Genomic DNA, 25,320 nt, shown 5'->3' on the forward strand with positions numbered 1-25,320 from the left:
TCAGAAAGGTTTTCCCTATGTTTAGTCAGAATCTCCTCTCTTGTCATTTGAAGTCATTGGTTCGAGTCCTACCCTCCAAAGCAGGAGAAAACAAGTTTGCTCCACCTCCCACGTGACAGCCCTTGAGATATTTGAAAGATGGATTTCATATCTCCTCTCAGTCTCCTCTTCTCCAGGCTAAACATACCCAGCTCCTTCAACCGTTTTCTCATCAGGCTTGGTTTTCCAGACTCTTGATCGTCTTGCTTTCCCTCCTCTGCACACGTTCCAGCTTGTCAATATCTACGGTTGCCCTCGTATTTACACTTACTTTGCTTTTGAATTATCGTGCTGGAGGAGACTCTTGAGAGTCCCATGGACTGCAAGATCAAACTATCCATTCTGAAGGAAATCAGCCCTGAGTGCTCACTGGAAGGACAGATCCTGAAGCTGAGGCTCCAATACTTTGACCACCTCATGAGAAGAGAAGACTCCCTGGAAAAGACCCTGATGTTGGGAAAGATGGAGGGCACAAGGAGAAGGGGACGACAGAGGACGAGATGGTTGGACAGTGTTCTCGAAGCTACCAGCATGAGTTTGACCAAACTGCGGGAGGCAGTAGATGACAGGAGTGCCTGGCCCATGGGGTCACGAAGAGTCGGACACGACTAAACGACTAAACAACAACAACAACACACTTACTTGGAAGTAGGTGTCATTGAGCATCAGCAAGTGGTTAAAGACGCTGCTTCCACTCCGTGGTCCGGATCAGTCTTCCTCCACACACACATGCACTGCTGTAGCTGTTACACACACACAAAATCTGTGTAACCCCAAACTACGTGGCAAAAGTCACCTCTAGTTTAGCCCCAAATGAGACTTCCTTTTGACTCGGCATATTCATCTAAGATAGGAGACATCTGAAACCCTTACAAGATTACCATGATGGGGAAATCCTGAGACTCTTGCAACTTTGAGAAGCTTATTTTCTGGTAAGAAATCCAGATGACTCAGCCGGTCGTGAAATGTCCTTTAACATCTCATGCACCGCCGGCTTGTAACATCCTTTCGGCTAAGGGTTTGAGCAAGCGAATGCCCAGTTTGAATCGGCCCTCTTCATTATGAACTCATTAGGTGGACTTGGCCAAGTCACTCACCACTTCCTCCAGACCTGAACCCTCCCCCCTCTCCGCCTCGCTGCAAAATGGAAATAAGAAATAGAATCTGCAACAAAATGTTGCAGCGTGGGGTGCTCCTATGCAGGATACTCCATTCCATTCCTGGTTTCCGATTTCACACACTTACACATCAGTGAGCATGCCATGTCCACCAAGCGTGCACAGTCCTCGTTGAACTATTTTTTTCTTTCCCGTAAGCATGCCAAGAACGAACTTTGCTTCCACAAACCTGACGTACACCGAGAGCACCAATTTTGGCTACAGGGAGAACTGGTACTTAGAGAACTGAGATCAAGACTGGCATATATGATGACACTGAAGATGCTTCTGGTCTTCCTTGCAGAGTTGGTGTAGAGGTTTCTATGGTAATGTACGTGGAACACATTTGAAAGTTGCCAGCAGCGGTCCCCTAGAATAATCAAGTTATACTGATATTATTACCGCCATTCTGCAGTTGGCGGTCACTTCCAGACAGCCTGTTAATGAGAATTCAGCCTGATGTGTTTGCAGACAGTGTTGATGACATTGGCTATTTAATGAGCATTTATCCTCATCTCTTAGTGGGAAGATTTTATTATACATTTATTATTTATTTCATAAAATTCATACGCCACTTGGTTGTGGGGGTGGGGACAACCTCAGAGCAATTTACAAAGAGAATAAAACAATACAATTATCAGTAAAAACAGTATTAAAAAACCATGACTCTTCAAAACATTCCAAAGGTGAAATCAGCAATAAAGAAGAAACCCGAAGCAATGTACACCTGTAGGAATGGTTTTTACCGTTTTTAGAATTTGTAGGAATTGTTTCATCGTCTTTAGAGATCCAGGCCTGTTGCTGCCTCTCAAATTTGAAGCAGATAATGAGAATTCGCTCTGATGATGATTGCCATTTAAAGGAATTTGCATGCCCAGGCCAATGGAGTGGCAGGCAAAGGAGCTGAAATTCTGTGCTCTCAGTTATGCAAATATTCCTTATTTTCTCATTGGTCAGGATCTTTGAAATGAGGCATCAGCTTCCCACTTCCCTTCAGCCTGGCCTAAAAAAGTGAATCGCCAAATGTATCGTTTGAGGCCTCTCTGTATTACCGGTAACTACCGTGTTGTTTTGTGATTTAGTTGCTTGCTTCTCCTCCTTCTCTACTCCTTATTTTTCCCAGCTGCTCTCCTCCCTTGTTTGAACTTAATTTCATCAGAGCTTTGGGTGAGCAGCCACTTCTCCTTTTCCTTTCCTTTCCTATCTGGCAAGGTGGATCTGCTCCTCTCCTCTTCTAAAGAGCAAAAGAATGACCCTAAATCAGGGGTGCCCAAACTTTTTTCTTTTTTCCCCCCTTTTTTCCAAAAAAAAATAAAATTATTTTTTATTAAGTACAAATTAGAAAACATACATATTTACAACAAAGAAAATACAAAGGAAAAAGAAAATACATATAACCGAGGGGGAAAAAATAGAGAATACTTTGCCTCTTCATATTTACAGTTATTTATACCTCTATAAAATGCTATTCACAATAAAGGAGTGAAATGAAAGATAAGATATCAGAAAAAAGAAAAAAAAGAACAAAGAAAAAATAAAGAAGTAAAAGAAAAGGATCATAGGTAAACAAATTTAAAAGTAGATAAGTATTCACTATACATAGCCATAAATATAAATATAGATGGAAAATGGCCCAAACTTTTTTCAAAGAGGGCCAGATTTGATGACATGAACATGCATGAGGGCCGACCAAAGTTGTTCAGCTTTTTTTAGAGTTTTACCCCAGGACATATACTGCCACGGGGGCCAGATTAATTAAATCAACCAGCGGGACGGATTAGGACCCCGAAACGGACTTTGGATATATGCCTGCCCTAAATGATCTGGAGTTGAGGCAGTTGCCATGAGGCAGCCCTACCACCAGATGAGGAGCAGAGAGACATGATTGTCTGGGGTGGGAAAGTGGGGCAGCTCCCCATTCCCCCATGTGTGCTTTTCCCTATTTCTTTGTGAAAAATTGGGAGAGGGTTTTTGTTATGTACTGAAGTTCTCACCCTGGGCCAGCAGGGAGGATACTGTAGAGAGTTTTCACTCAGGTCCACATATGCAAATAAGGGATTGAAAGTGACGTTCAGTGATTGGATAGTTACAGAAAATGGTTACTGTTGCGTTCTAGTGGAGCTCTATATAAGCAGGCTGGCTGAACCCTTCAGTTCAGTTCTGTTCTGGGCCTGTGAATAAACAAGAGCTGTTTGAAGAATCACTGTGTCGTCTGATATGTCCACCCACAACTTAACAGTTTTGGAAAATTTGGGAGAAAGCTCCCTGTCTTTCTTCCCAGTTTTCCCCCAGGCCTTCACATCCTCAGTCAGGGGGAGCCAGCCCTCCATATGTCTTGGCTAAGACCTCCCACCATCCCATGTAAGCTGGCGCTGATGGGAGTTGTAGTCCACAACATCTGGAGTGAAACCACTGGAGTGAACATCTGGAGTGAAACCGCGGCCTCAGGCAGCAGATTTTTGGTGTCGTGAAAGGGCAGCAATATGTAAGTTATTTTATTTGTTTGCTATTATTGCAACTTTTGGGTAGGTGGCCAAGTTTGCCAATGGCACCAAATTAACCAGGGTTGGTTACAAACGAAAAGGGATTATTGCAAAGAGCTCTGAAAGGACCTTTGGAAACACTGCAAATGAGCATTAAACCAGCCAGTGTGCTTTGATGTAAGTTTGTGTGAAAGTGATGCCTATCAGGGCAAAAGATGTACTGATGCAACCTTTTGGTGCATCTACTGTAGCTTGGCACTCTACACAAATGCACTGCAAAATTTACTTGCTTCTTTAAAAAGCATTTCTAACCCACTTGATATTTAGAAACCTCGGAGTGGAATACAAAAACACAGCATGAAAACAGTAAAACAGTATTCTAAAAACAAATGACGGGCCAATCTTATCGGTCAAGGAAAGACTAGGCAAAAATGTGTGCCATTACAGGGTGACTTGAATTGATGGGCAGTGCATCTTGTTGCGTAGAAGGAAGGATAGCAGTAGCATTGGCTACTGTTTGTTTTGGGTTCGCCACCCTATGACATTTTATATGGTGCCACGAGGAAAAATTTCCTGCAATATTACATAGGTCCAAACATATCCCCGTGGGATAGCTCAATTGGCAATGTATGAGACTCTTAATCTCCAGGGTTGTGCGGCAGCTAGACTGGTGACTGGGAGTGGCTGCCAAGACCATATAACACTGGTCTTGAAGGACCTACATTGGCTCGCAGTATGTTTCTGAGCAGAATTCAAGGTGTTGGTGCTGACCTTTAGAGCCCTAAACCCTGGCAACTCTCGGGTGGGTGCCATTGGCATTCTAAGAGAACAAGGGAGGCCTTCGTGGAGAGTTCCAGCACCTCTTTTTCTAGAAAGATAGCTCTGATTGAATGTCCACAAGGCCTTGTTTTAGGAGAGAGGGGGTGGTACTTTTCTCCATCCCCTTTCTCAATGCATCATTTTACAGTGGTACCTTGGGTTAAGTACTTAATTCGTTCCGGAGGTCCGTTCTTAACCTGAAACTGTTCTTAAGCTGAAGCACCACTTTAGTTAATGGGGCCTTCTGCTTCCGCCACGCCTCCAGAGCACAATTTCTGTTCTCATCCTGAAGCAAAGTTCTTAACCTGAGGTAATATTTCTGGGTTAGTGGAGTCTGTAACCTGAAGCGTGTGTAACCTGAAGCGTATGTAACCTGAGGTACCACTGTATAGAGTTTATCATGTTGCCTCAAACTCGCCTTTTCTCCAAACTAAAAAAAAAGCACCGTCCTCTCTGCTAGTGATTATACTAACAATTGCAGCATGCGGTTAGATCCTGGGAAATGCCACTGTTTTTTGTTTTTTTTTATTTCTCACTCCTATTAAGTGGGCAGTGTTGAAACAATTGAGTTAGTTGTGTAGGGTTCTTTTCTTTTTCTTCTTCTGTTTTCCCCCCACCCCTCCCTTTGTTTGGAGCATGAGCTAACACCACAACTGACTGTTACTTCCTGGCCCCGGTTTCATGCATGTAGGGGGGGGGGGAGAGAGAGACAAGTCGATGCCAGCAGTAGCCGGAGGACCTCAGCTTCTTCTTATACTCCTTCGTGAAAAGAGAGCTCCAAGGCACTTGAGAAGAACCGGGAGCTGCTGATCGCAAAGGTAAGCCATCGCTAGTGTTTTCTGACCCTGGCATTTTTTGACAGGGATGCCCCATTCGGTGCTCGACTGGGGTTGCCCATGTGGCGAAACATAGCGCCACCCTTTCCAGCTTTACTCAGAAGCCTGCCTTACTGAGTCCAGTGAGACTTACTCCCTCGTAGAGAAAGCAGCTGTAGGCTGAAGACAGGCAGTTATATGCACACATAGATAATACATAGGTAATAGAGAAGCACCGTTGCTCAACATTACCACATGCATCCTCGTGATCACGCTGACGGGGAGGTTTTTGTGACAGTTCTAATACCTTCATGGCAGAGCACATGTGTCGTTTGAGACTGGGAATGTTTTCGTTGTAATTCCATTTCACATTGGTTTTGCGTGCCACCTTTTTGGGGGGGGTGAGGGGAGGAGAAAGGGTATATATAGTGCTATTTCCTAGGAAAAGAGGTGAACCCACCATGAACTTGTTCTCTTATCGTGGCAATGGCGCCCAACCTGAGAAGTGCCAGAACTGAGTTCTGGTGAGTTCCACCTGAAACAAGCCCTGGGTATACATTTTTGAATACAAATATATAATCACCCCGAAGCTTCATGGGTGCGATGCAAGAGGTCAGGGTGTTTATCACAGGAAAGAATGTGTCTGTCATCTAAGATCAGCTCTCACAGAAAGCCACTGCCTGTCTGGAACCAAGAGCTGGTGTAATGTAGCGGTTGGAATTCTCAGGAAAAAGATCTGTGAGACCCAGTTTCACATCCTCACTCTGTCCCAAAACTTGCTGGGTGACCTTGGGCCAGTTTTTATCTCTCTTCCTAGCCTACCTCTCAGGGTTGTTTGTCATGATCAAATAGAACATTTACTCAGTACGAATTATAGTTGCTGCAAAATCCGGATTGGGAGAGTGAGATTGTGATGGCTGGATTTGTGCATTTGGCTGAGGAGCTGTAGCTCAGCAGGAACTTCCAGGCAATGTGTTTGTTGATCGTTCCTCCTGATTTTGTTTTGAGGAAGGTTAGATGAAGCTGTGTGGAAGAAAGTGAGACCCCACACTTTCCAGTGCATTTTCGTGTCACTTTCTTTATTGCAAGAAGTCCAATACTTTTGGGGAAGCGGGTTTCTTCTGCAAGACTTCCCAACCAACTTAGACTTGTTTAACCTTAATTTGTTGGCATGTGATTGAATCCCTTACAAAAACAGTGATGTCTATTTCTTTACATGCACAAGATCCCAAGTTTGATCCCTATTTAAACATTTTAAGTGTCGGTCTCTGCTGGGATGTTAAAGATAAAGATCTGCTGGGATGGTAAAGGTAAAGGGACCCCTGACCATTAGGTCCAGTCGTGGCTGACTCTGGGCTTGCAGCGCTCATCTCGCTTTATTGGACGAGGGAGCCTGCGTACAGCTTCCGGGTCATGTGGCCAGCATGACTAAGCCGCTTCTGGCGAACCAGAGCAGCACACGGAAACGCCGTTTACCTTCCTGCCAGAGCGGTACCTATTTATCTACTTGCACTTTGACATGCTTTTGAACTGCTAGGTTGGCAGGAGCAGGGACCGAGCAACGGGAGCTCACCCCGTCGCAGGGATTTGAACTGCCGACCTTCTGATCGGCAAGTCCTAGGCTCTGTGATTTAACCCACATCACCCATATCCCCCACATCTGCTTACCAGTCAGCAAAGACTGTGTTGGGCTAGATTCAGCAGCTTCAGAAACCCAGTGTAAGTACCTTGGTTTGCATATCAGACCAGGGAAGTCTAGCTTCAAATTCCCAGTATTCAGATTTATTCAAAAGGCACCAAGCTACGAAACTTACTAGGTCAGCTGAGGCTAGTCATTATCTCTCAGCCTGCCCTACCTGACACGGTTGTTGTAGAAGAGGGTAAAATGTAAGAGACAAATACATGTGTGCTGCCTCTAGTAGCTTGGAGGAAAGGCAGGAAATTGCTGTAGCAAATAACTAAATCTGTATGCTCACATGTTTTCAGGCACGAGATCTTATAGCCATCTCTGTACTTTGGATATCTGCTTGTTGTTGGGTTTTTTAAAGTAATGTTTGTATGTGAATTGCTCCCCTTTTGACCAGTGACATCAGACAGCCATGTCTATCTGCTAACTGGGTTACCCACCCACCCCTTTTTTTCCTGAGGGTGCAGGGAGGTAAAGAGTCTATGGTCACATCCACAGCATACATTTAAAGCACACTTACATCACTTTAAGAGTCATTTTTCCCCCACCCCAAGAAGAATCCTGTGAACTATAGTTTGTTAAGGGTGCTGGGAGTTGTAGCTCTGTGAGCGGTCCCTTTGCAACTCAAAGCACCCTTAACAAATGACAGCTCCCAGCATTATTTGGGGGAAGCTGGGAAGGGGGTTGTTGGGGAGGGGGTTGTTAGGGTTTTTTTGTTGCTGTTCATGATGTTATTTCTTTGTACCTTCATTTTTAGATCTTACTATGATGGAAACTGTTCAGTTTGGCTGTGTATTTTCAAAGCGTTTTATGTATCGTTCTTGACCACTTTCCTTCCATTTGCAATTATGTGAATCTTTTAATGTGGTAAATGGCCTGGAGCATGGTTTTAACGATGGAAAGATACAAATAAAATGATGGTGATGACTGTTTGGAGTGGTATAAGAGTGTATCTTGTGGATGTGAGCTTAGTGGTGGGCTGACCCTGTCTAATTCCAGCTCTGAATTAAGAGTAATAACAATAATAAATAATAATAAATAATAAATTTTTATTTATACCCCACCCTTCCCAGTTCAAAAACCGGGCTCAGGGCGGCTAACAACAAATTTAAAACACTTAATTGTAAAAGCAGCATAAAATACAATATAAAAACATGAATAACAATAAAATTCAAAATTCAGGTGGCTGTGTCTTCTCTGGAGCACAACAACCCAGGGATCCTCTTTCGTTGCCTCATCTTTATTTCACAACCGGGGTTATTTTGTACATTCCACCCACTCCATTAGCTTTTAAAGAAAATATGAAATTGAGAGTTGGCAGAAGGCTTTTTCATTCTTCCAGCCTCCTCCCAGATTCACCATTTGACTTGCCTTTCTTCCCTGTGACTTCGCTAAGGGCTGTGGATGATAGAAGCCCGGCACCACGATTATTGCTTCTGTGTCCCACTTCTCATTTGTGGAGGGGCCTTACCCTAGAGGTCAGGGACAAACTTTGCACATCCCTTCCTTGTTGGACGGTTGCCTATTTCTCTGCTCTAAAAGTTGACTCGCTGCTGCTTCATTTCCCAGTCCATGGTTGCTGTAAGCTTTGTGTTTTCGTTTTAATTTGGGCGTGAGCTAATTTGTACTTCCTTTGGATGATTTAGATCTAGGGACATCCACAATATACACATAAACACAGAGAGAAAAAATTGCCTTTATTTATATATATTTTTAAAAGTGCATATTTACACAGGCATGGCTTCATCCAAAGATTCCTAGAAAAAGATTCCTAGTCGCCTGCGGTTCCTGCGCAATGTTTGCCATCTTGCCAAAGGTTGCAGGCATCTTTACCTGCAGCAATTGTATGCTGATTGCCCTCTTAAAAGACAAAGTCCAGCAACTGGAGGAACGTGTAGCTACGCTCCAAAGAATTAGAGAGCTGGAGCTCTTCTTGGAAGCAACAGAGAACACCGTCTCCACCAAGGAGGAGACAGAGGACACCCCTGAGAAGGATGCTAGTTCACCAACACAGGTGCCAGATATATGGAGAAACGTGACTCAAAGAAGTAGGAGGTCCAGGGTTTGCTCTGATTGTTTAGAAATACACAATCACTTTGAAGTCCTCTCCCCTAGCATGGAAGACGAAGAACAGACTCCATTTGAGGATCTCTCCCTCATTACAGTCGATCAGGTATATGAAGACGAGCAGCAAAGTCAGTCCTCAGGGAATGTGCAGGCGACCTTGGAACGGACAGCTCATGGAAGAACCCCGACCAAACCTAAGAGAGGCGTGTAGTGGTGATAGGGGATACCCTACTGAGGGGAACAGAAGCAGTGATCTGTGGGCCTGACAAGATGTCTCAGGAGGTGTGCTGTCTCCCCGGGGCTAAGATCCAAGATGTAACTGAACGACTGCAAGGAATCATAAAACCCACTGACAAATACCCCTTCCTCTTGGTTCATGTGGGAACCAATGACACTGCAAGCAATAGCCTCCAGAAGATCAAAAGAGACTATGAGGCTCTGGGCAGGAAATTGAAGCAATTAAATGCACAAATTGTCATCTCATCTGTCCTCCCAGTTGAACGACGTGGCCCAGGGAGAGAGGGAACAATAGTGGAAGTGAACAGCTGGCTTCGCAAATGGTGTAAACAGGAACGGTTTGGATTCTTAGATCACGGACTGCAGTTTCTTGAAGATGGACTTCTGGCAAGCGATGGGCTGCACCTCACAATGGTTGGGAGGAATGTTTTTGCCAAAAATCTCAGAAACCTCATCAGGAGGGCTTTAAACTGACTAATGTGGGGGAGGGAGACAGTGTCCCTGAAGGTAGGAGTCTATCAATTGATGAAGATGATCATCCAAATGTCATAGACCAAATGGAGCAAACAGCACGCAGACCTAGTGGTGGGAGGAAAAAATCCTTAAATAAGAGACACAGGGGAATGATTAATGGACTTCAATGTCTGTACACTAATGCGCAAAGCATGGGAAATAAACAAGATGAGCTTGAGCTCTTAGTACAGCAAACTAAATATGACATAATAGGCATCACTGAAACCTGGTGGGATAAGTCCCACGATTGTAATGTAATAATGGAGGGATACAATCTATTTCAGAGAAACAGACCAGACAAGAAAGGAGGAGGAGTGGCGTTATATGTCAGATGTGTATACCTGTGAAGAGATCCAAGATTTAGAACCTCAAAGCCAAAGTGAGAGCATTTGGGTCAAAATTAAGGGAGAGAAGAATAACAGAGACCTCATTGTGGGAGTTTACTATAGATCCCCAAGCCAAACGGAGGACATAGATGATGCCTTCCTGGAACAGATGGCCAAGCATGCAAAAGGAAGGGAGATAGTAGTAATGGGGGACTTCAATTACCCGGATATTTGTTGAATGTCAAACTCAGCCAAGAGCATAAGGTCAAACAGATTCCTCACTGGCCTTGCAGACAACTTCATTGTCCAGAAAGTGGGAGAAGCAACAAGAGGAACAGCCATTTTAGATCTGGTCCTAACCAATGTTGATGACCTGGTTAGTGGGGTAGAAGTGGAAGGATCATTAGGCGCGAGTGATCATTTCTGGGGTACGCACTATCCTGCACTGTCTCTGCAGCTTTCTTGTGACACCTGGAAGCATAGATTTGACCCAAGGTGGGAAGAGTGCACTCCTAATAACATTACATTTCTGGGTAGGATCACTTAAACTTTTTAGCAGTCGTCAAGAAAAGCACAGCAAAAAGGCACCAGCCTAATATCAAAAGGCAGGGAGTTTCAGAGAACAAGTGTTGCCACACTAAAGCACTGATGGTCTCTTGCAAGTGCAGGACAGAGATTATACGGTGCTTGCAAAAGTGCCGGTTCCACAGATCACAGCTGTCAAGTCCTACTCAGAGTAGACCCATTGGGACAAAAGGCTATCTTTGCCGTGTTCATTAACCTATGGGTGTACCCTGCAGAGGATTAAGCATTGGCATCAACCCCCAGATCCTGTTATATTACATACTGTTGCAAAGTATTACTTTCCCCTCGAGATCTTAGGCAAATGAGTCCTCTAGCAACTAACATTCTCAGGTACCCTTTAAATGTTACAGAAACCAGACATGACAGGGGTTTGACGTGGGATGGAACCCATGAGGAAGACTCTCCCTTGCAACAAGGTTCTTTCGCCTCACTAGCCTGTGGAACCAAGCTGAAAACACCATTTCTTTGCAACCAATTTGTGGTTGCTGAGCTCTGTGAAGGGGAAAGAAAGAGTTTTGCTAACTGTCTTGTGGTTTGGTGTCTCCAGGGCCACCCATGCCCAACAGAGTGCAGAATACCACAGGCCCTTGTAGAGGTCTAGAAGACATTCAGGTATCTACAGTGGTACCTCGGGTTACATACGCTTCAGGTTACATACGCTTCAGGTTACAGACTCCACTAACCCAGAAATAGTGCTTCAGGTTAAGAACTTTGCTTCAGGATGAGAACAGAAATCATGCTGCGGCAGCAGGAGGCCCCATTGGCTAAAGTGGTGCTTCAGGTTAAGAACAGTTTCAGGTTAAGTACATACCTCCGGAACGAATTAAGTACTTAACCCGAGGTACCACTGTATCCGTTTTGCTCAGGAACTGGGCAGAGACAGCAGAAGGAAGAATAACTGGGTATTACCTTGGAGTGATCATTTCAAATATTTTCAAGAAATCTTGCAGATACAGCTGACAGACAGATAGTTGGATAGTTTTATTCTGTATTCCTCTTTGGTCATTTCCCCCCGCCCACCCCCTGTCCTTTTAAAATTCTTTATTCCTCTCTGGTCCTTTTTTCTCCCTGTGTGAGAGGCAGGGAAGGGGAGCTCTCCCCGGGTGAGAGGCTGGGGGAAGAAAGAGATGCTCCCAGGTGAGAGCTGGGAGGACACACCTTTTTCTGCATGGGACAAAAGTTAAGATACAGTGGTACCTTGGTTGTCAAACTTAATCCATTCCAGGAGTCCATTCGACTCCCGGGACTGTTTGAAAACCAAGGCGCAGCTTCCGATTGGCTGCAGGAGTTTCCTGCACTCAATCGGAAGCTGTGTCGGACATACAGCTTTGAAAGAACGTTCAAAAACCGAAACACTTAAGTACGAGTACCAAGGCGTTTGAAAAACAAGGTATGACTGTATGTCAGTGAGAAAGGGCTTCACATTTTTCTATCTCTTTTTCTTTATCTCTCTTTTCTTCCTTTCTTCTTTGTTTAGATTAGGTTTTTTTTATTGTACTATGCAAAAGTTTTAATAAAACCTCATTTTTTTCAAAAGGAATTGGGCAGAGATGGTAGCAAGCAAATGAGAACAAGTTGTTATCTAATAACCCTGGAATGTATGCTACTAAGGTTCTTTTGTCATGTTAGTTTCCCCTGTAATTCTCATAGGCAACAAAGATCAAATTAATTCCCCATTGTCATCATCCTGTGTCTATACCATTCTATAGTAAACTACGCTCAAGGCGGATCACAACTCGGGGGGGGGGCGGAATTTCCCCACAATTCATAATTTACAGAATACAACAAGCTGCTTTCTTTTTGCTTCATGTTTATTTTTATTTAAAAGAAAGAGGGGGAAATAACTCAGGGTCCCTTCTACAAATCTATGATTCAATTATTCTGTGAAATAACCGGTAAGTTAGTGAAAGCCTCTCATCCAAAAATATTCCACAAAATTGAACTGTAACCTTAATAAGGTCTAACAACAAAATGCAAAAATAAAAATAATGCATCACCAAAATTTAAATCTGAGTGTCAACAGAAGCGTTAAACACCACACCATCCTGATCATAGAGCAGCTCACAAAATATACTATTACGATAGCCTTTCCTTTGCCAACCTGGCACTTTCCAGATGTTCCAGACTGCAAATTCCCATCAGCCCCAGCCAGCGATGGTGGGAGTTGGCATCAGGAGGGCACAGGTTGACAAAGGTTGGAAGATGAGGCGGTAAACAACTAAAAACTGGATCAGTTCATAACCCGGTAACCTAACAGTAAACTCAACAGGAAATTTGGTTGCTGTTGTTATTTCTTCACACACTCTGTCTGTTTTTATCTGCTCTCCCACCCTGCTTCTCCCACACTGGCAACCCACTTTACCACGCAGACATGCATGGCCTGGTGTGATTTCCTGCTTGGTTCAGTATCTAAACACCTCCGTTCTTTTCACTTTTCCCTACAACAACAGGACTGACTTTAAGTTTGAGCCAAGCTGGCACCCAGAGATGCAACAGGCAGCAGCAACCTAGTCCGTGCCAGCCACTGTTTAAATTTCCCACAGTGCCTATATTTCTCCAGAATATTGTGGGAAATTAAAACGTCAGGTTCCAAACCCCAACTGGGAGGCCTCCATCTTTGTTTCCCACAATGCCCCGGGAAACGTTACATTAAGGGCATTGTGGGAGATTCCTGGAATTGTACCTGGCTAGGACCTTCTGCATGCAAAGGAGATGCCTCACCATTGTGCTACGGTCCCTCCCAGTGATTTGGGAATCGCTGCCCCTAAGGCGTTAGGAGATAATATTGTTACAGAAGTTGCGTGTCACCCACACCCTCTGCCAAGCTGCAACAACAGTCCATGGGGTGCCAGGCATTCACTCAGGGACTGTGTTCATTTGTAGAATTGAGACATGGCAGAAACTGTCGTAGTTTTAAGAAATATGGCTTATTCACCTATTTACACTTCAGTCCAGCATGGTCATTTCAAGAAGGGCTTGTCCCTCATAGCAAAGCAGCTCTGGAATCCAAGGCATCTCTCTCAGCCAGCCTTCAGCCAGCCTGCCCAAGATGAATGCCAGTCTTTATTCTCCCTTCTTCTTCCCAGAACACCCTGCTAAAAACTCTCTTTTCACCTCTCACCCAGTTAACCCTGCCAACCTTCCAAAGCCCCGGTCTCTGTTCATACCTCAGGGCAAGGGGAAGGACAGTTTTCTTGCCTTGCCAATGGCCCTCAATGGCCCTGTATTGTTTCTTAATGTCCCTAACTTGGCCAGGTCGTTTTGCATAGGCTAGCTCAGGAATTCCTCTGCAGCTTGTATTTATCCCTTCATATCCCACTTATTAATTTCTAGGGTTTAGCGCTGCCCCCCATCTATAACAACACAGTGGTACCTCTGGATACGAACGGGATCCGTTCCGGAGCCCCGTTCGCATCCTAAAGTAAACGTAAGACGCAACTGCACGTCTGCACGGGTCGCGTTTCGCCGCTTCTGCGACTGCATGTGATGTCATTTTGAGCATCTGCGTGAGCGGCGAAACCCAGAAGTAACACATTCCGTTACTTCCATGTCGCCGCGGAGCGCAACCCGAAAATATTCATCTCGAAGCTACTTCAACCCGAGGTATGACTGCATTATGCAGTTAAGAACTCTCCCAAAGAGGAGCTTTGGGGCATTTTTGAGTGGGCTCCGAACAGATGTTTCTACTATTTCCACATCCGCTTTCATAGAACGAGATGCCTGTTCTCAGATCCTCTTTTTAAAACTAAACAAAACGTAGGAGCTGCTTCCTTAACACTGAAGAGAGGAACCCAGTCATCTTGCAGACACTGGGTGGAACTGTTGGGACTGTGTGACTTTTTAGTCCAGGGAAAAGGAAAGTAAGAGGGGACAAGATAGAAGTCTATAAAAGTCTTGTGAAAAGGAAAGTGGTAGGAAAATGCACATGAAAGTGTGGAATACACCTTGCTTTGACACAGCGCCATTTAACCACTTTGTAAACAAATCAGGATAAATGCTCATCAAATAGGCAACATTGTAGAATCTGCAGACAGATCAGGAGGAATGCTCATAAACAGCCCCACATAAGCAAATCAGGACAAGTGCTCATTGATGTATAACCTCCCTGCAAGCAAATTAAAGAAATATAAGAAATGGAAGAAAGGGGAAATCACAAAGGAGGAGTATACACGAGTAGCCAGTGGTTGCAGGGTGAAGGTTCGGCTGGCTAAAGCTCAGAATGAGCTTGGGCTTGCAAGAGAGGCTAGCAATCATAATAATAAAGGTTTCATCGGATATGTCCGAAACAAGAGGAGGAAGAGGCAAGCGGTAGGTCCTCTGCGTGGAGAAGATGGAGAAAGGATGTTGGGTGACAACGAGAAAGCAGACCTACTCAACACCTATTTTGCCTCTGTCTTTACCGAAAAGGAAAGCAGTGCCCAAGCTGGTAAAAAGGTAAAGGTAAAGGGACCCCTGACCATTAGGTCCAGTCATGACCGGCTCTGGGGTTGCAGCGCTCATCTCACTTTATTGGCCAAGGGAGCCGGCGTACAGCTTCCGGGTCATGTGGCCAGCATGACTAAGCCGCTTCTGGCAAACCACAGCAGCGCACAAAAACACCGTTTACCTTCCCGCCGGAGCGGTACCTATTTATCTACTTGCATTTTGACGTGTTTTCGAACTGCTAGGTGGGCAGGAGCAGGGACCAAGCAATGGGAGCTCACCCCGTCACAGGGATTCGAACCGCCGACCTTCTGATCGGCAAGCCCTAGGCTCTGTGGTTTAGACCACAGTGCCACCCGCCCAACCTGGTAGTAACAGAATAAATGATGGAAGGAGGGAGTTGCAGCCCAAGATAGGAAAAGAGGTGGTAAGGGAACACCCATCTACTTTAAATGAATTCAAATATCCAGGGCTTGATGAGCAGCACCCAAGGGAACTAAAGGCGCTTGCAGGGGTAATCTCAGAGCCTTTGTCTATGTTCTTTGAGAATTCTTGGAGAACAGGTGAAGTCCCTCCAGACTGGAGGCAGGCAAATGTTGTCCCTATCTTCAAAAAGGGGAGAAAAGAAGACCTGGGTAAATACCAACTGGTGAGCTTGACATCAATACAGTGGTGCCCCGCAAGACGAATGCCTCGCAAGACGGAAAACCCGCTAGACGAAAGGGTTTTCCGTTTTTGAGCTGCTTCGCAAGACGATTTTCCCTATGGGCTTGCTTTGCAAGACGAAAACGTCTTGCGAGTGTTCCGATTTTTTTCCGCTTCCCCCCCCTTTTTTCTAAGCCGCTAAGCCGCTAATAGCCTTTTAGCCGCTAATCCGCTAAGCCTTTAATAGCCGCTAAGCCTTTAATAGCCGCTAAACCGCTAATAGCGCTAAGCCGCTAAGCCGCTAATAGGGTTGCTTCGCAAGACGAAAAAACCGCTAGAAGAAGAGACTCGCGGAACGGATTAATTTCATCTTGCGAGGCACCACTGTATCAGGAAAGGTCCTAGAACAAATAATTCAACAGTCGGTCTGTGAGTGCTTAGAAAGGGATGCTGTGATTACATGCCAGGTGAATCTCATTTCTTTTTTTGATGGAGTTACAAGCTTGGTAGATCAGGGGGATGTTGTGGACATAGTGTATCTTCATTTCATGAAGGCTTTTGACAAAGTCCAACTCTATGAGTCTATTATTCTATGAAACACACGATAAAGACTGACCATAATCTATCCTTCCCGTAGGCTTTGTTCAAGCAAATCAGGATGAACACCCAATAAATAGGGCAGCTGGAAGAACCCATAGTTGCAAAACCCGGCCATTTCAAAGATGATCCTAAGCAAAACTAAATACATAAACAACAAAAGCATCACAAAGAGGACCCATAGATATGAGTACACGAGTCCCCCCCCCCCCATTTTAATACCCCTGTTGTTTCAGCAGGCTTTGCTGTTTGACTATCCTACCCGCCCCCTAAAAGCCTGCCCAACCCTGTCAATATCCTGTCCTGCACTGGCTTCTGAAGCAAGGTGTGTTAGCAACCTGACCGCAGCCTGATAGGCAGATGTTTTATCTGACAATGGATCTGGCTATTCTTCGTATAGAATAACCACAACTTAAAGACTCACAGCAACCGTTGGTTTTCCCCGCCGGGGCTGGGAAGAGCAGTAGATGTGCATTCGGTGTCCAGGTGCATTGATCTTACTTTTATTTACTTCTAACTTTATTTATATTCCACCTTTCTGATTCTGGTCCAGCCAAAGGAGCCCACAATATCGCAAAGAGCACAATGGATGCTGTTGCAAACACCCTCGTCTCCGAGTGGCAAGAGATTCCAGGAGTGCCTGCACATAACCAGGGTTTGGGTTTCCTTGGGGTTTTTCCACAAGAGTTTTTCTAAAGGACTCTGAGCAACTTGCAGAGTTAATGATTAACTCTTACTCTGCCACCCACTTTTTTTTGTCAAGGGCCACCTGAAATCAGGCCAAGGGCTGGTGTTTGCTCACACCTTGTCTTCCAGGAATGGACTGCCTTTCAACCAGGCTGCACAGGACAACTTGATGATAAAGATCATGGGTAGGCAAACTAAGGCCCGGGGCCCAGATCCGGCCCAATTGCCTTCTAAATCTGGCCTGCAGACGGTCCGGGAATCAGTGTGTTTTTACATGAGTAGAATGTTTCCTTTTATTTAAAATGCATCTCAGGGTAATTTGTGGGGCATAGGAATTCGTTCATTATTCTTTTTTCAAAATATAGTCTGGCCCCCCACAAGGTCTGAGGGACAGTGGGTCCGGCCCCCTGCTGAAAAAGTTTGCTGACCCCTGATAAAGATTTTCCAGAGATCCCTGAGATACCTCTTAAGGTTTTCCTTGAGGGATGCTTGAAAACCTTAGGAACATAGGAAGCTGCCCTACCCCGAGTCAGACCATTTGTCCATCTAGCCCAATATTGTCTACACTGGCTGGCAGCAGCTCCCCGGGGTTTCAGGCAGGAGACATTCCCAGCCATACCTGGAGATACCAGAGACAGAACTTGAGACCTTCTGCATGCAAGGCAAATGCTCTAGCACTGAATCATGGCCCTTCCTTCAGAAGAAACTCCTTGAACAGAGTTTCAAAATCTAGATCATCAGATTGCCCAGAGTGGCTTAACTGAAAGGCAGTACATTCCTGGAGCACTGCAGATATTAATATTGTTCAGGTTGAAGCAAACGGATGCATAAAAACTGACTCCTCTTCTTGGAATAAAACATTGTCCAGGCAATGTATTAAGTAGTGCATTAATGTGTTAAGTATTGTTCAAAACTTTACTTGCAGAACTTTCTTCCAAAACAGGTATAAAACAATCAAAGATACATCCAGATAGTTCCATGAGACACATGCCTGTTCTTAGAAATAAAATAACTTATAAGCAGAGCTGACAAACATAGCTCTCTCTCTCTCTCTCTCTCTCTCTCTCTCTCTCTCTCTCTCACACACACACACACACACACACACACACACACACAGGCTCCATTAGCCTGCATTTCAGCCCAAGACTGTAAGCTCCTTGGAGTGAGTAATTTGCACATCCTTCACTCACGGAGCCTGGGAACAAAGAAAACAGCCACCAGCCTTCCAAGATGGTGATTTGCAATTGAATACCTTGATTATGTGATCTAAGGTTAAACACTCATGTGATAGAGCAGAGAACATTCTCAGTTAATCGTTAACTTAATCAGAGCTCAGAAAGCTCTTAGTATGCTGCTGTGGAAAATCTCCAAAGTCAGCAATACACATTCAAGAATTCTCCATTTTGGTCTCAGTTAAACAATTATACTTAACATGGAGGACAAGGAGTAGGCAAATTTCAGCCCTCACATGGCCCTTGGTCTAATTTCCTGGTGGTGGCAAAGGGGGGTCCTTCTTTGGATCTGCTTCTTCCACCACTTCCCTGTAACCCCTGGCAGATTATCCCCAGAAGATATGTCACCCTCAGAAGGAAAAAGGTTCCCCAGCCCTACTGTTGGGCAACAGTTAAGTCTGGCCAGTGAATAAGCCCTCTACAACATTCCCCATGATCCTTTGCCTCATGCGAGGGTTCAGTGGCAGGCGTGCCAAGCAGAAGGGCTCCTTGTGAGACAAGTCAGTGCAGAAATGAAACAGGCTACAAAAACTTTCCCTGAAGCTAGAAAGTATCAAAACCACTAGCCCAATGCAAATTTTAAAACCATCCAAATTGGTGGCTGTCATGGAGCAAGTTCTCTAGTTATCTATGCATGTGTGAAGAATGTTGTCACCTACATGCATGGAACTGAAGCGTGGGTAGAGATGGTTCGTCTGATCCTAAACTTACTTCTCCACATTTCCACATCAGTCCTTGTGAAAATTCCCCTTCATTTTAGTGCAAATTCTTCCTAATATCCTAATTTTTTATTTTCCTTTTACACGATCTTGCCTAATACACACGTTTTTGCAAAACAGATTCCCCTAAGATAGTGAAATTTTGTATGTTATTTTCACCAGCATGTGCATTTCTGGAGAACTGCATTGCAAAATTCAGAGAACCACAAATTTTGACAGGAGGCATCGTTTTTTTTGGGGGGGGGGTTGCATCATTTTGGGAAGTGTGAATTGGGTAGGTTCACCGTTAAATGTGAACGCCTTCAAACGTTGTGGTGCAGTTCTCCTGCAAAGTAATGTGCAGAAAGTCATGCACAAGTGAAAATAACATGCAAAAACATTCCTCTTTGGCTGATTGGCGGCCAATGCCCTTTTAAAATGTGTTGGGGAGAGGGGGTTCATTGGGTTGTTTTTGTTAGTTATTTCTATTATGCATTTCGTATTTTTATATTGTGGTTTTGTGTTGTAGCCGCCCTGAGACCTGTGGGTGTAGGGCAACATACAAATTTAAATAAGAATAAGAATTTCTTGCACAAAAGTATATTAGTCAAAACTGCATGCAAAAATCTGAGTACTAGAATAAATTCAAACCAAATGCTGACAAATTTTCATGAGGCTTATTTTTATTTTTATTATTCAAATTTCTGCAGAAAGGTAAAGAACTTGAATTTAAGCCTGGGGGGGGGGGAATGAAAAACAGGGAACCAAAACGGGCAAATCTGTACAGCCTTAATCTATCAAAATGTGTTGGGTTTGGCCTTTAAGATGCCACAGGGGGTATTTTCTCTCTCTCTCTCTCTCTCTCTCTCTCTCTCTCTCTCTTTCTTTCTTTCTAGCTGGTGCCACTTGCATAATTTCTTACACATAGTGGCACAGGAAATGTAAAAGGCAGAAGGAACTGAGAAAGGGTGGGGGCCTCCCTGGGAGGGATAGGGCTGTTTACGTTAACTGAGGCCCCAGCCATTTACAACTTTCTCTCGACGGCAAGGCTTGCAGTTGGTTTCTGTGTTAGCGTTGCAAGAGGCGATGGTGAAAGGGCTCTTGCGCCATGCAGACGCTCTCGCTATTGAGCTCCAGGGGGCTTCCAGAAGTGGAGCAAGACCCAGGCAAGAAGTCCAGAGAGGAGGGAGGTCATGGCTTTGAAGCAGATCATGAAGCTCGCCAAGGAAGAAAATAAAAGTCCCTATCAGAGAAGAATCCCTGGGATGCGGGTGGCGCTGTGGGTTAAACCACAGAGCCTAGGACTTGCCGATCAGAAGGTTGGCGGTTTGAATCCCCGTGACGGGGTGAGCTCCCATTGCTTGGTCCCTGCTCCTGCCCACCTAGCAGTTCGAAAACACGTCAAAGTGCAAGTAGATAAATAGGTACCGCTCCGGCAGGAAGGTAAACGGTGTTTTTGTGCGCTGCTGTGGTTTGCCAGAAGTGGCTTAGTCATGCTCGCCACATGACCCGGAAGCTGTACACTGGCTCCCTTGGCCAGTAAAGCGAGATGAGCGCCGCAACCCCAAAGTCGGGCATGACTGGACCTAATGGCCAGGGGTCCCTTTACCTTTACCAGAGAAGAATGGCAGATCAAGTTGATGGATTATGCCGAAATGGCTAAAATGACCGGAAGAATCAGAAATCAGGAAGACCAAAATTTTAATAAGGAATGGGGGAAATTTGTAACTTATCTTAAAAACCATTGTAAACAGTTAAAATTGTTAGTGGGATTGGAATAACACTTGTTGCTTAATGGTGAATTTTCGACACAACGGAGAGGTAAAAAGATTTGGATTATTATAAAAGATGCAGGAGGAAATGATTAGCAATAGGACCCAGAAAGGGGAGGAGGGAAGTCCTGGAGGTTCTTTGGAATCTGGTTTCTATGTTGTATGTTGGCTATGTGACTGCAAAATATTATTCTGAAAAACCATATATACAAGCAAATGCAGACGGGCTGGCCAGGGAGGGTTGGCAAATCCACTGCAACCAGAATAAGAAAAGAAGCAATGCAAAGCTGTATTGGGAAATAGGAAAAGAGAAGGGCCATATATCTCAGTGGCAGAGCAGCTGCTTGCATGGAGTCCCAGGTTTAAACCCCAGACAGGGCTGGAATTTGCCCCCTGCCTGAAACCATGGAGAGCCACAGCCAGTCAATGCAACTAATTTTGAGCTAGATGGGCCAGTGGTCTCACACAGCAGAAGACAGCTTCCTGTGTTTCTATGAAACATCAAGCGCAGCTTTCATTTGTGGGGTAAACCATGATGGCAGACAGCTCATGCCTCAGTCTCCTCTCGTTCTCTCTTCACTTGTTGTTGATGTCAGATGTTTGAGTTCACTGCTCCCTTGACCAACTACGTTCTTCCTGTGGGGCTCAGGAGCCCAGTTAGATCACCCCTCGCCTGCAGAGCTGGCAGCCTCCCACCCTTTTTCAAACACTCCCTTGTATGGTGTTCCCTCCTGTTGCATTTAATATTCATTATGATCTTTAACCACATTTCATTGCTTCTTTTATCTTTTTTTATTGTACAACAATTTGCATTCCATTTATCAGACAGCATCTAGCACAGCACTTTAGAATAGCTACAACAAGCAGAAAAATCATTCAGTGGTCTGCCAAGAACCTCAGTGCTCGGGGTGAGGGGAGTTGAGGAACCCCTGCTCTAGGAAATTGCGTTGAGAGGAGAGAAACAAATAGACACAGAGATTCTTGGTGGCATCACAGGTGCTGGCCAATCAGCACTATACGCAGCCACCATTAAGCTGGACACAAGATAGGAACAGTATGTTTGGGGTGAGTGCAGTGCATATTGTGCATATTAAATTTGAGACACACCCTTGGCTTGACACTCTGCAAGAATTTTGCAAACCTGACTGTGATTTTAGCCTCTTGAGTCATTTTCAAAACTAAAAGTTGGAGAGCTAGAAAATTCCCCAGGCATGCTCTGTTTGGGTATTGCATTTACCGTATTTTTCGCCCTATAGGACGCACTTTTTCCCCTCCAAAAATGAAGGGGGGGTGTGTGTGCGTCCTATGGGGCGAATGCAGGCTTTCGCTGAAGCCTGGAGAGCGAGAGGGGTCGGTGCGCACCGACCCCTCTCGCTCTCCAGGCTTCAGGAAGCTATCCGCAAGTCTTGCAAGTGCAGTGGGATGTCCCGCGGGCTCGCAAGGCTTGTGGGCAGCAGCCTGCAGCCCAAAAGCTCGGGGGACAGCGGGGTGGCGCAGCGCCGCCACCCCGCTATTCCCCGACCTGATCTGGAGGCTGGCGGGGGGGGAGAAGCAAGCTTGCTTCTCCCCCCCTGCCAGCCCCACAAGCTCAGGGGATAGCGGGGAGGCGGAGCACCACCACCCCGTTATTCCCCGACCTGATCTGGAGGCTGGTGGGGGGAGAAGCAAGCCTACTTCTCCCCCCCCCGCCAGCCCCACAAGCTCGGGGGATAGCGGGGAGGCGGAGCGCCGCCACCCCGCTATTCCCAGACCTGGTCTAGCCCCACAAGCTCGGGGGATAGCGGGGAGGTGGAGCGCCGCCACCCTGCTATTCCCCGACCTGATCTGGAGGCTGGGGGGGGGAGAAGCAAGCTTGCTTCTCCCCCCGCTAGCCCCACAAACTTTGGGGACAGTGGGGCAAGCTGTCCCTGAAGGCAGAAGAGGGAGGCGGAGCGCTCCGTCTCCCTCTTCTAGCTTGGGGATGGCTGCGCAAACCTGGGGGGGGAAATAAAAATTTTCCCCTTGATTTCCCCCCCAAAAAAACTAGGTGCGTCCTATGGGCCGGTGCGTCCTATAGGGCGAAAAATACGGTATATTCCATACTTGCAGGGTTCAAATAAAAACAAAACCCTTCTCAAGCTGCCAGGCAGCCTCCCTTCCTGCCCCCATTGACTGCTACACATGGGCTTGACTGAGGTGTAGTCCTGGCTGCCATAGAGGTGGACTGGGGCCTTCTTAAAGGGGCGTTCGTGCAAGGCAATCCCTTGCAGATCTTCTCAAGGGGCCCCTCCCAGCCCTACCAGGCAATGCTGGGAATTGAACCTGGTACCTTCTGCATACAAAGCAGCTGTCCTACCACTGAGCGAGAGCCCTTCCCCTTTCATTAGGGGTTTTGCATAAATGGTGGCTTTCGAGGGGGGCTTGAAGAAAGATCGCAGGCCAGCATTGGCCTGTTCCCATTCCTTAGCGCATCTAACTTTCTCCGTTTTGCTTCCAGACCTTCCAAAGGCCCAGATGAAGGACGCCACATGCAATTCCACGGCCATGCCGTACAAAGACAGCCAGCATCTTCTGGTTGTGGTATACAGCATCGTCTTTATCATAGGCATCCCAACCAACTGCTTAACTGCCTTCTTGACGCTCGTTCAGATTCGCAAGGGAACCATCGCTGCCGTCTACCTCTTCGGCCTCTCCCTTTGCGAACTGATGTACCTGTGCACCCTCCCTCTTTGGATCCTGTACGTGCAAAACGGCCGCGATTGGAAGCTGGGGGACCTATCTTGCCAGGTGACCGGATACATCTTTTTCTGCAACATCTACATTAGCATTCTATTACTGTGTTGCATCTCCATCGACCGCTACGTGGCGGTCGTGTACGCGCTGGAAAGTAGAGGGATACGGCGCCAGAGGACGGCTGCGATAGTCACCACCTGCCTCTTTGTCACGGTTGCTGTGATCTATTGCCCCGTTTTTTTCCAGGAAGAAATACAGCAAACGAACAGCAAGATCTGCTTTGAAACGCCGCTCAACCGCCGTATAGCCTCTTACAACATGGCACGGTTCTTTGTGGGCTTCCTCGTTCCATTCACTCTGCTCCTTTTCATGAACTACCGGATCTTCCGGTGTATCAAGAGCAGCTGCAGCCTCAGCCCACCCCAGAAAACGAAAGTGAAGCGCCTGGCAATTGCCATCATTGCCATATTCCTGGTCTGCTTCGCCCCTTATCATGTGGTGCTCCTCATCAGGTCCGGAGTTTACTTTCTCCGCCCAGCAGAGAGCTGCAGTTTCGAGAGAGGCATCTACACGATCTCTGTAGTGTTCCTCTGCTTCTCCACTGCCAACAGTGTGGCCGACCCCTTCCTCTACGTGCTGGCTAGCGAGAACGCCAGGCATGAAATTTGCCGGGCTTTCACGGCATGTGGGATTCAGCTGTCCAGCGGCTCCAAGACGGACAGCAGCAAGGCCGACGATTCCCAAAGGCCGACGAAGGAGATAGGCAATAAAGAGGACAGGTAGCACCACCTCCTCTGCAGGACTTGTGTGTTAAAAAGCAAGTGGGTGGGAGGCAACGCCTTCATCTTCCCCTTGTGTCACTTGGGCTGAGTCACAACTTGCCCACTTTGGGGGATAAGCACTGCCCAGTGCACAGTGCGGTCTCGTTTGCATTGTGCGCGGTGAATAGCCCTTTCAGCAAATCCTGGCTGTTTTGCATATCAGGATGATGTCATGATGTCGTAACTTGCAGCTGAATCTGGGGAATGCTTGTTGATGCACCAGTGAAGGACCCCACAACACTGGGAGACCCTGCTGGTGAGGAAGCTGGCGTCGCTTGTGCATGGTTTATTATTTATTGTCCCCTGTACCAAGAGGAAAGGGTTGGATTACAGCAGTTCAAGAGAATTCTAAATGCAGAGAGGAAACTATTGCATTACCTCTTTGGGATATCCTCTTTTTTTTTGGTGCGATATTGGACCTTGTACAAAAACTCACAAGTTTGCATCTTGAATAAACGACCCACTTCATCACTGCATGCTCCACGTCTAATGTTCGCAACAAACGCTGCACGGAAAGCATGTGGCTCTCTCTCTCTCTGCAATTGGGGGGGTTAATTGGGGGGGCAGTCACACTAGAGCAGGCATGGCCAAACATGGCCCTCCAGCTGTTTTAGGAGTACAATTCCCATCATCCCTGACCACTGGTCCTGTTAGCTAGGGGTGATGGGAGTTGTAGTCCCAAAACAGCCGGAGGGTCAAGTTTGGCCACCACTGCACTAGAGCAACTGTTTCACACAGTTGTTGATGGTGTCATCATTTAAGATGTCCATGTCTGCATGGCAAGATCCTTGTTCTGGCTCCCAGTTGCCAAAGAACAAGCAGGATTCTTTCCAAAGACTTTAATGTTTAGATTGCTGCAGTTACATATGCAGATAGCAGGTATCAGGCAATACATATAATCAATCCTAAACACAGCTGCTCTACCTGCCAAAGTGTTGATTTGACACTGTTACCCCTCTTTGCTATCCTATATACAGGAATAGGGCAGGCAAACTTAGATATATAA

The 25,320-nt window shown here is 45.9% G+C and overlaps 1 protein-coding gene and 1 long non-coding RNA gene across 4 annotated transcripts in view; one reads left to right on the top strand and one right to left on the bottom strand.

The window, feature by feature from the left end:
• Positions 1-284: 284 nt before the first annotated feature.
• LOC310685923 overlaps positions 285-25,320 on the bottom strand; it is a 160,487-nt gene continuing 135,451 nt past the window's right edge. Inside the window, exon 4 of the long non-coding RNA XR_014515604.1 lies at positions 285-655. This is a non-coding gene — a long non-coding RNA (uncharacterized lncRNA). The remainder of the gene's footprint in view (positions 656-25,320) is intronic.
• On the top strand, positions 3,423-24,790 carry GPR132 (G protein-coupled receptor 132). 3 transcript variants are annotated; one of them, XM_083519838.1, is made up of 3 exons: positions 3,423-3,685; positions 5,202-5,316; positions 23,258-24,790. In XM_083519838.1, exon 3 carries the CDS (start codon positions 23,275-23,277, stop codon positions 24,274-24,276), a length of 1,002 nt encoding a protein of 333 aa, XP_083375964.1. In that variant the 5' UTR covers positions 3,423-3,685; positions 5,202-5,316; positions 23,258-23,274; the 3' UTR covers positions 24,277-24,790. The 3 variants fall into 3 exon arrangements, with proteins under 3 accessions (XP_083375964.1, XP_083375966.1, XP_083375965.1); XM_083519839.1 differs by lacking the exon at positions 3,423-3,685 and adding an exon at positions 21,607-21,846 and having other exon boundaries at positions 5,013-5,316; XM_083519840.1 differs by lacking the exon at positions 3,423-3,685 and having other exon boundaries at positions 5,012-5,316.

Source organism: Podarcis liolepis, assembly GCF_965112155.1.
Source record: "Podarcis liolepis genome assembly, chromosome: 1".
NCBI classification, from domain to species: Eukaryota; Metazoa; Chordata; class Lepidosauria; order Squamata; family Lacertidae; genus Podarcis; species Podarcis liolepis.

Coding starts and splice junctions, on each gene's coding strand:
- GPR132 (XM_083519838.1), top strand. CDS start 23,275: ATGAAGGACGCCACATGCAATTCCACGGCCATGCCGTACAAAGACAGC.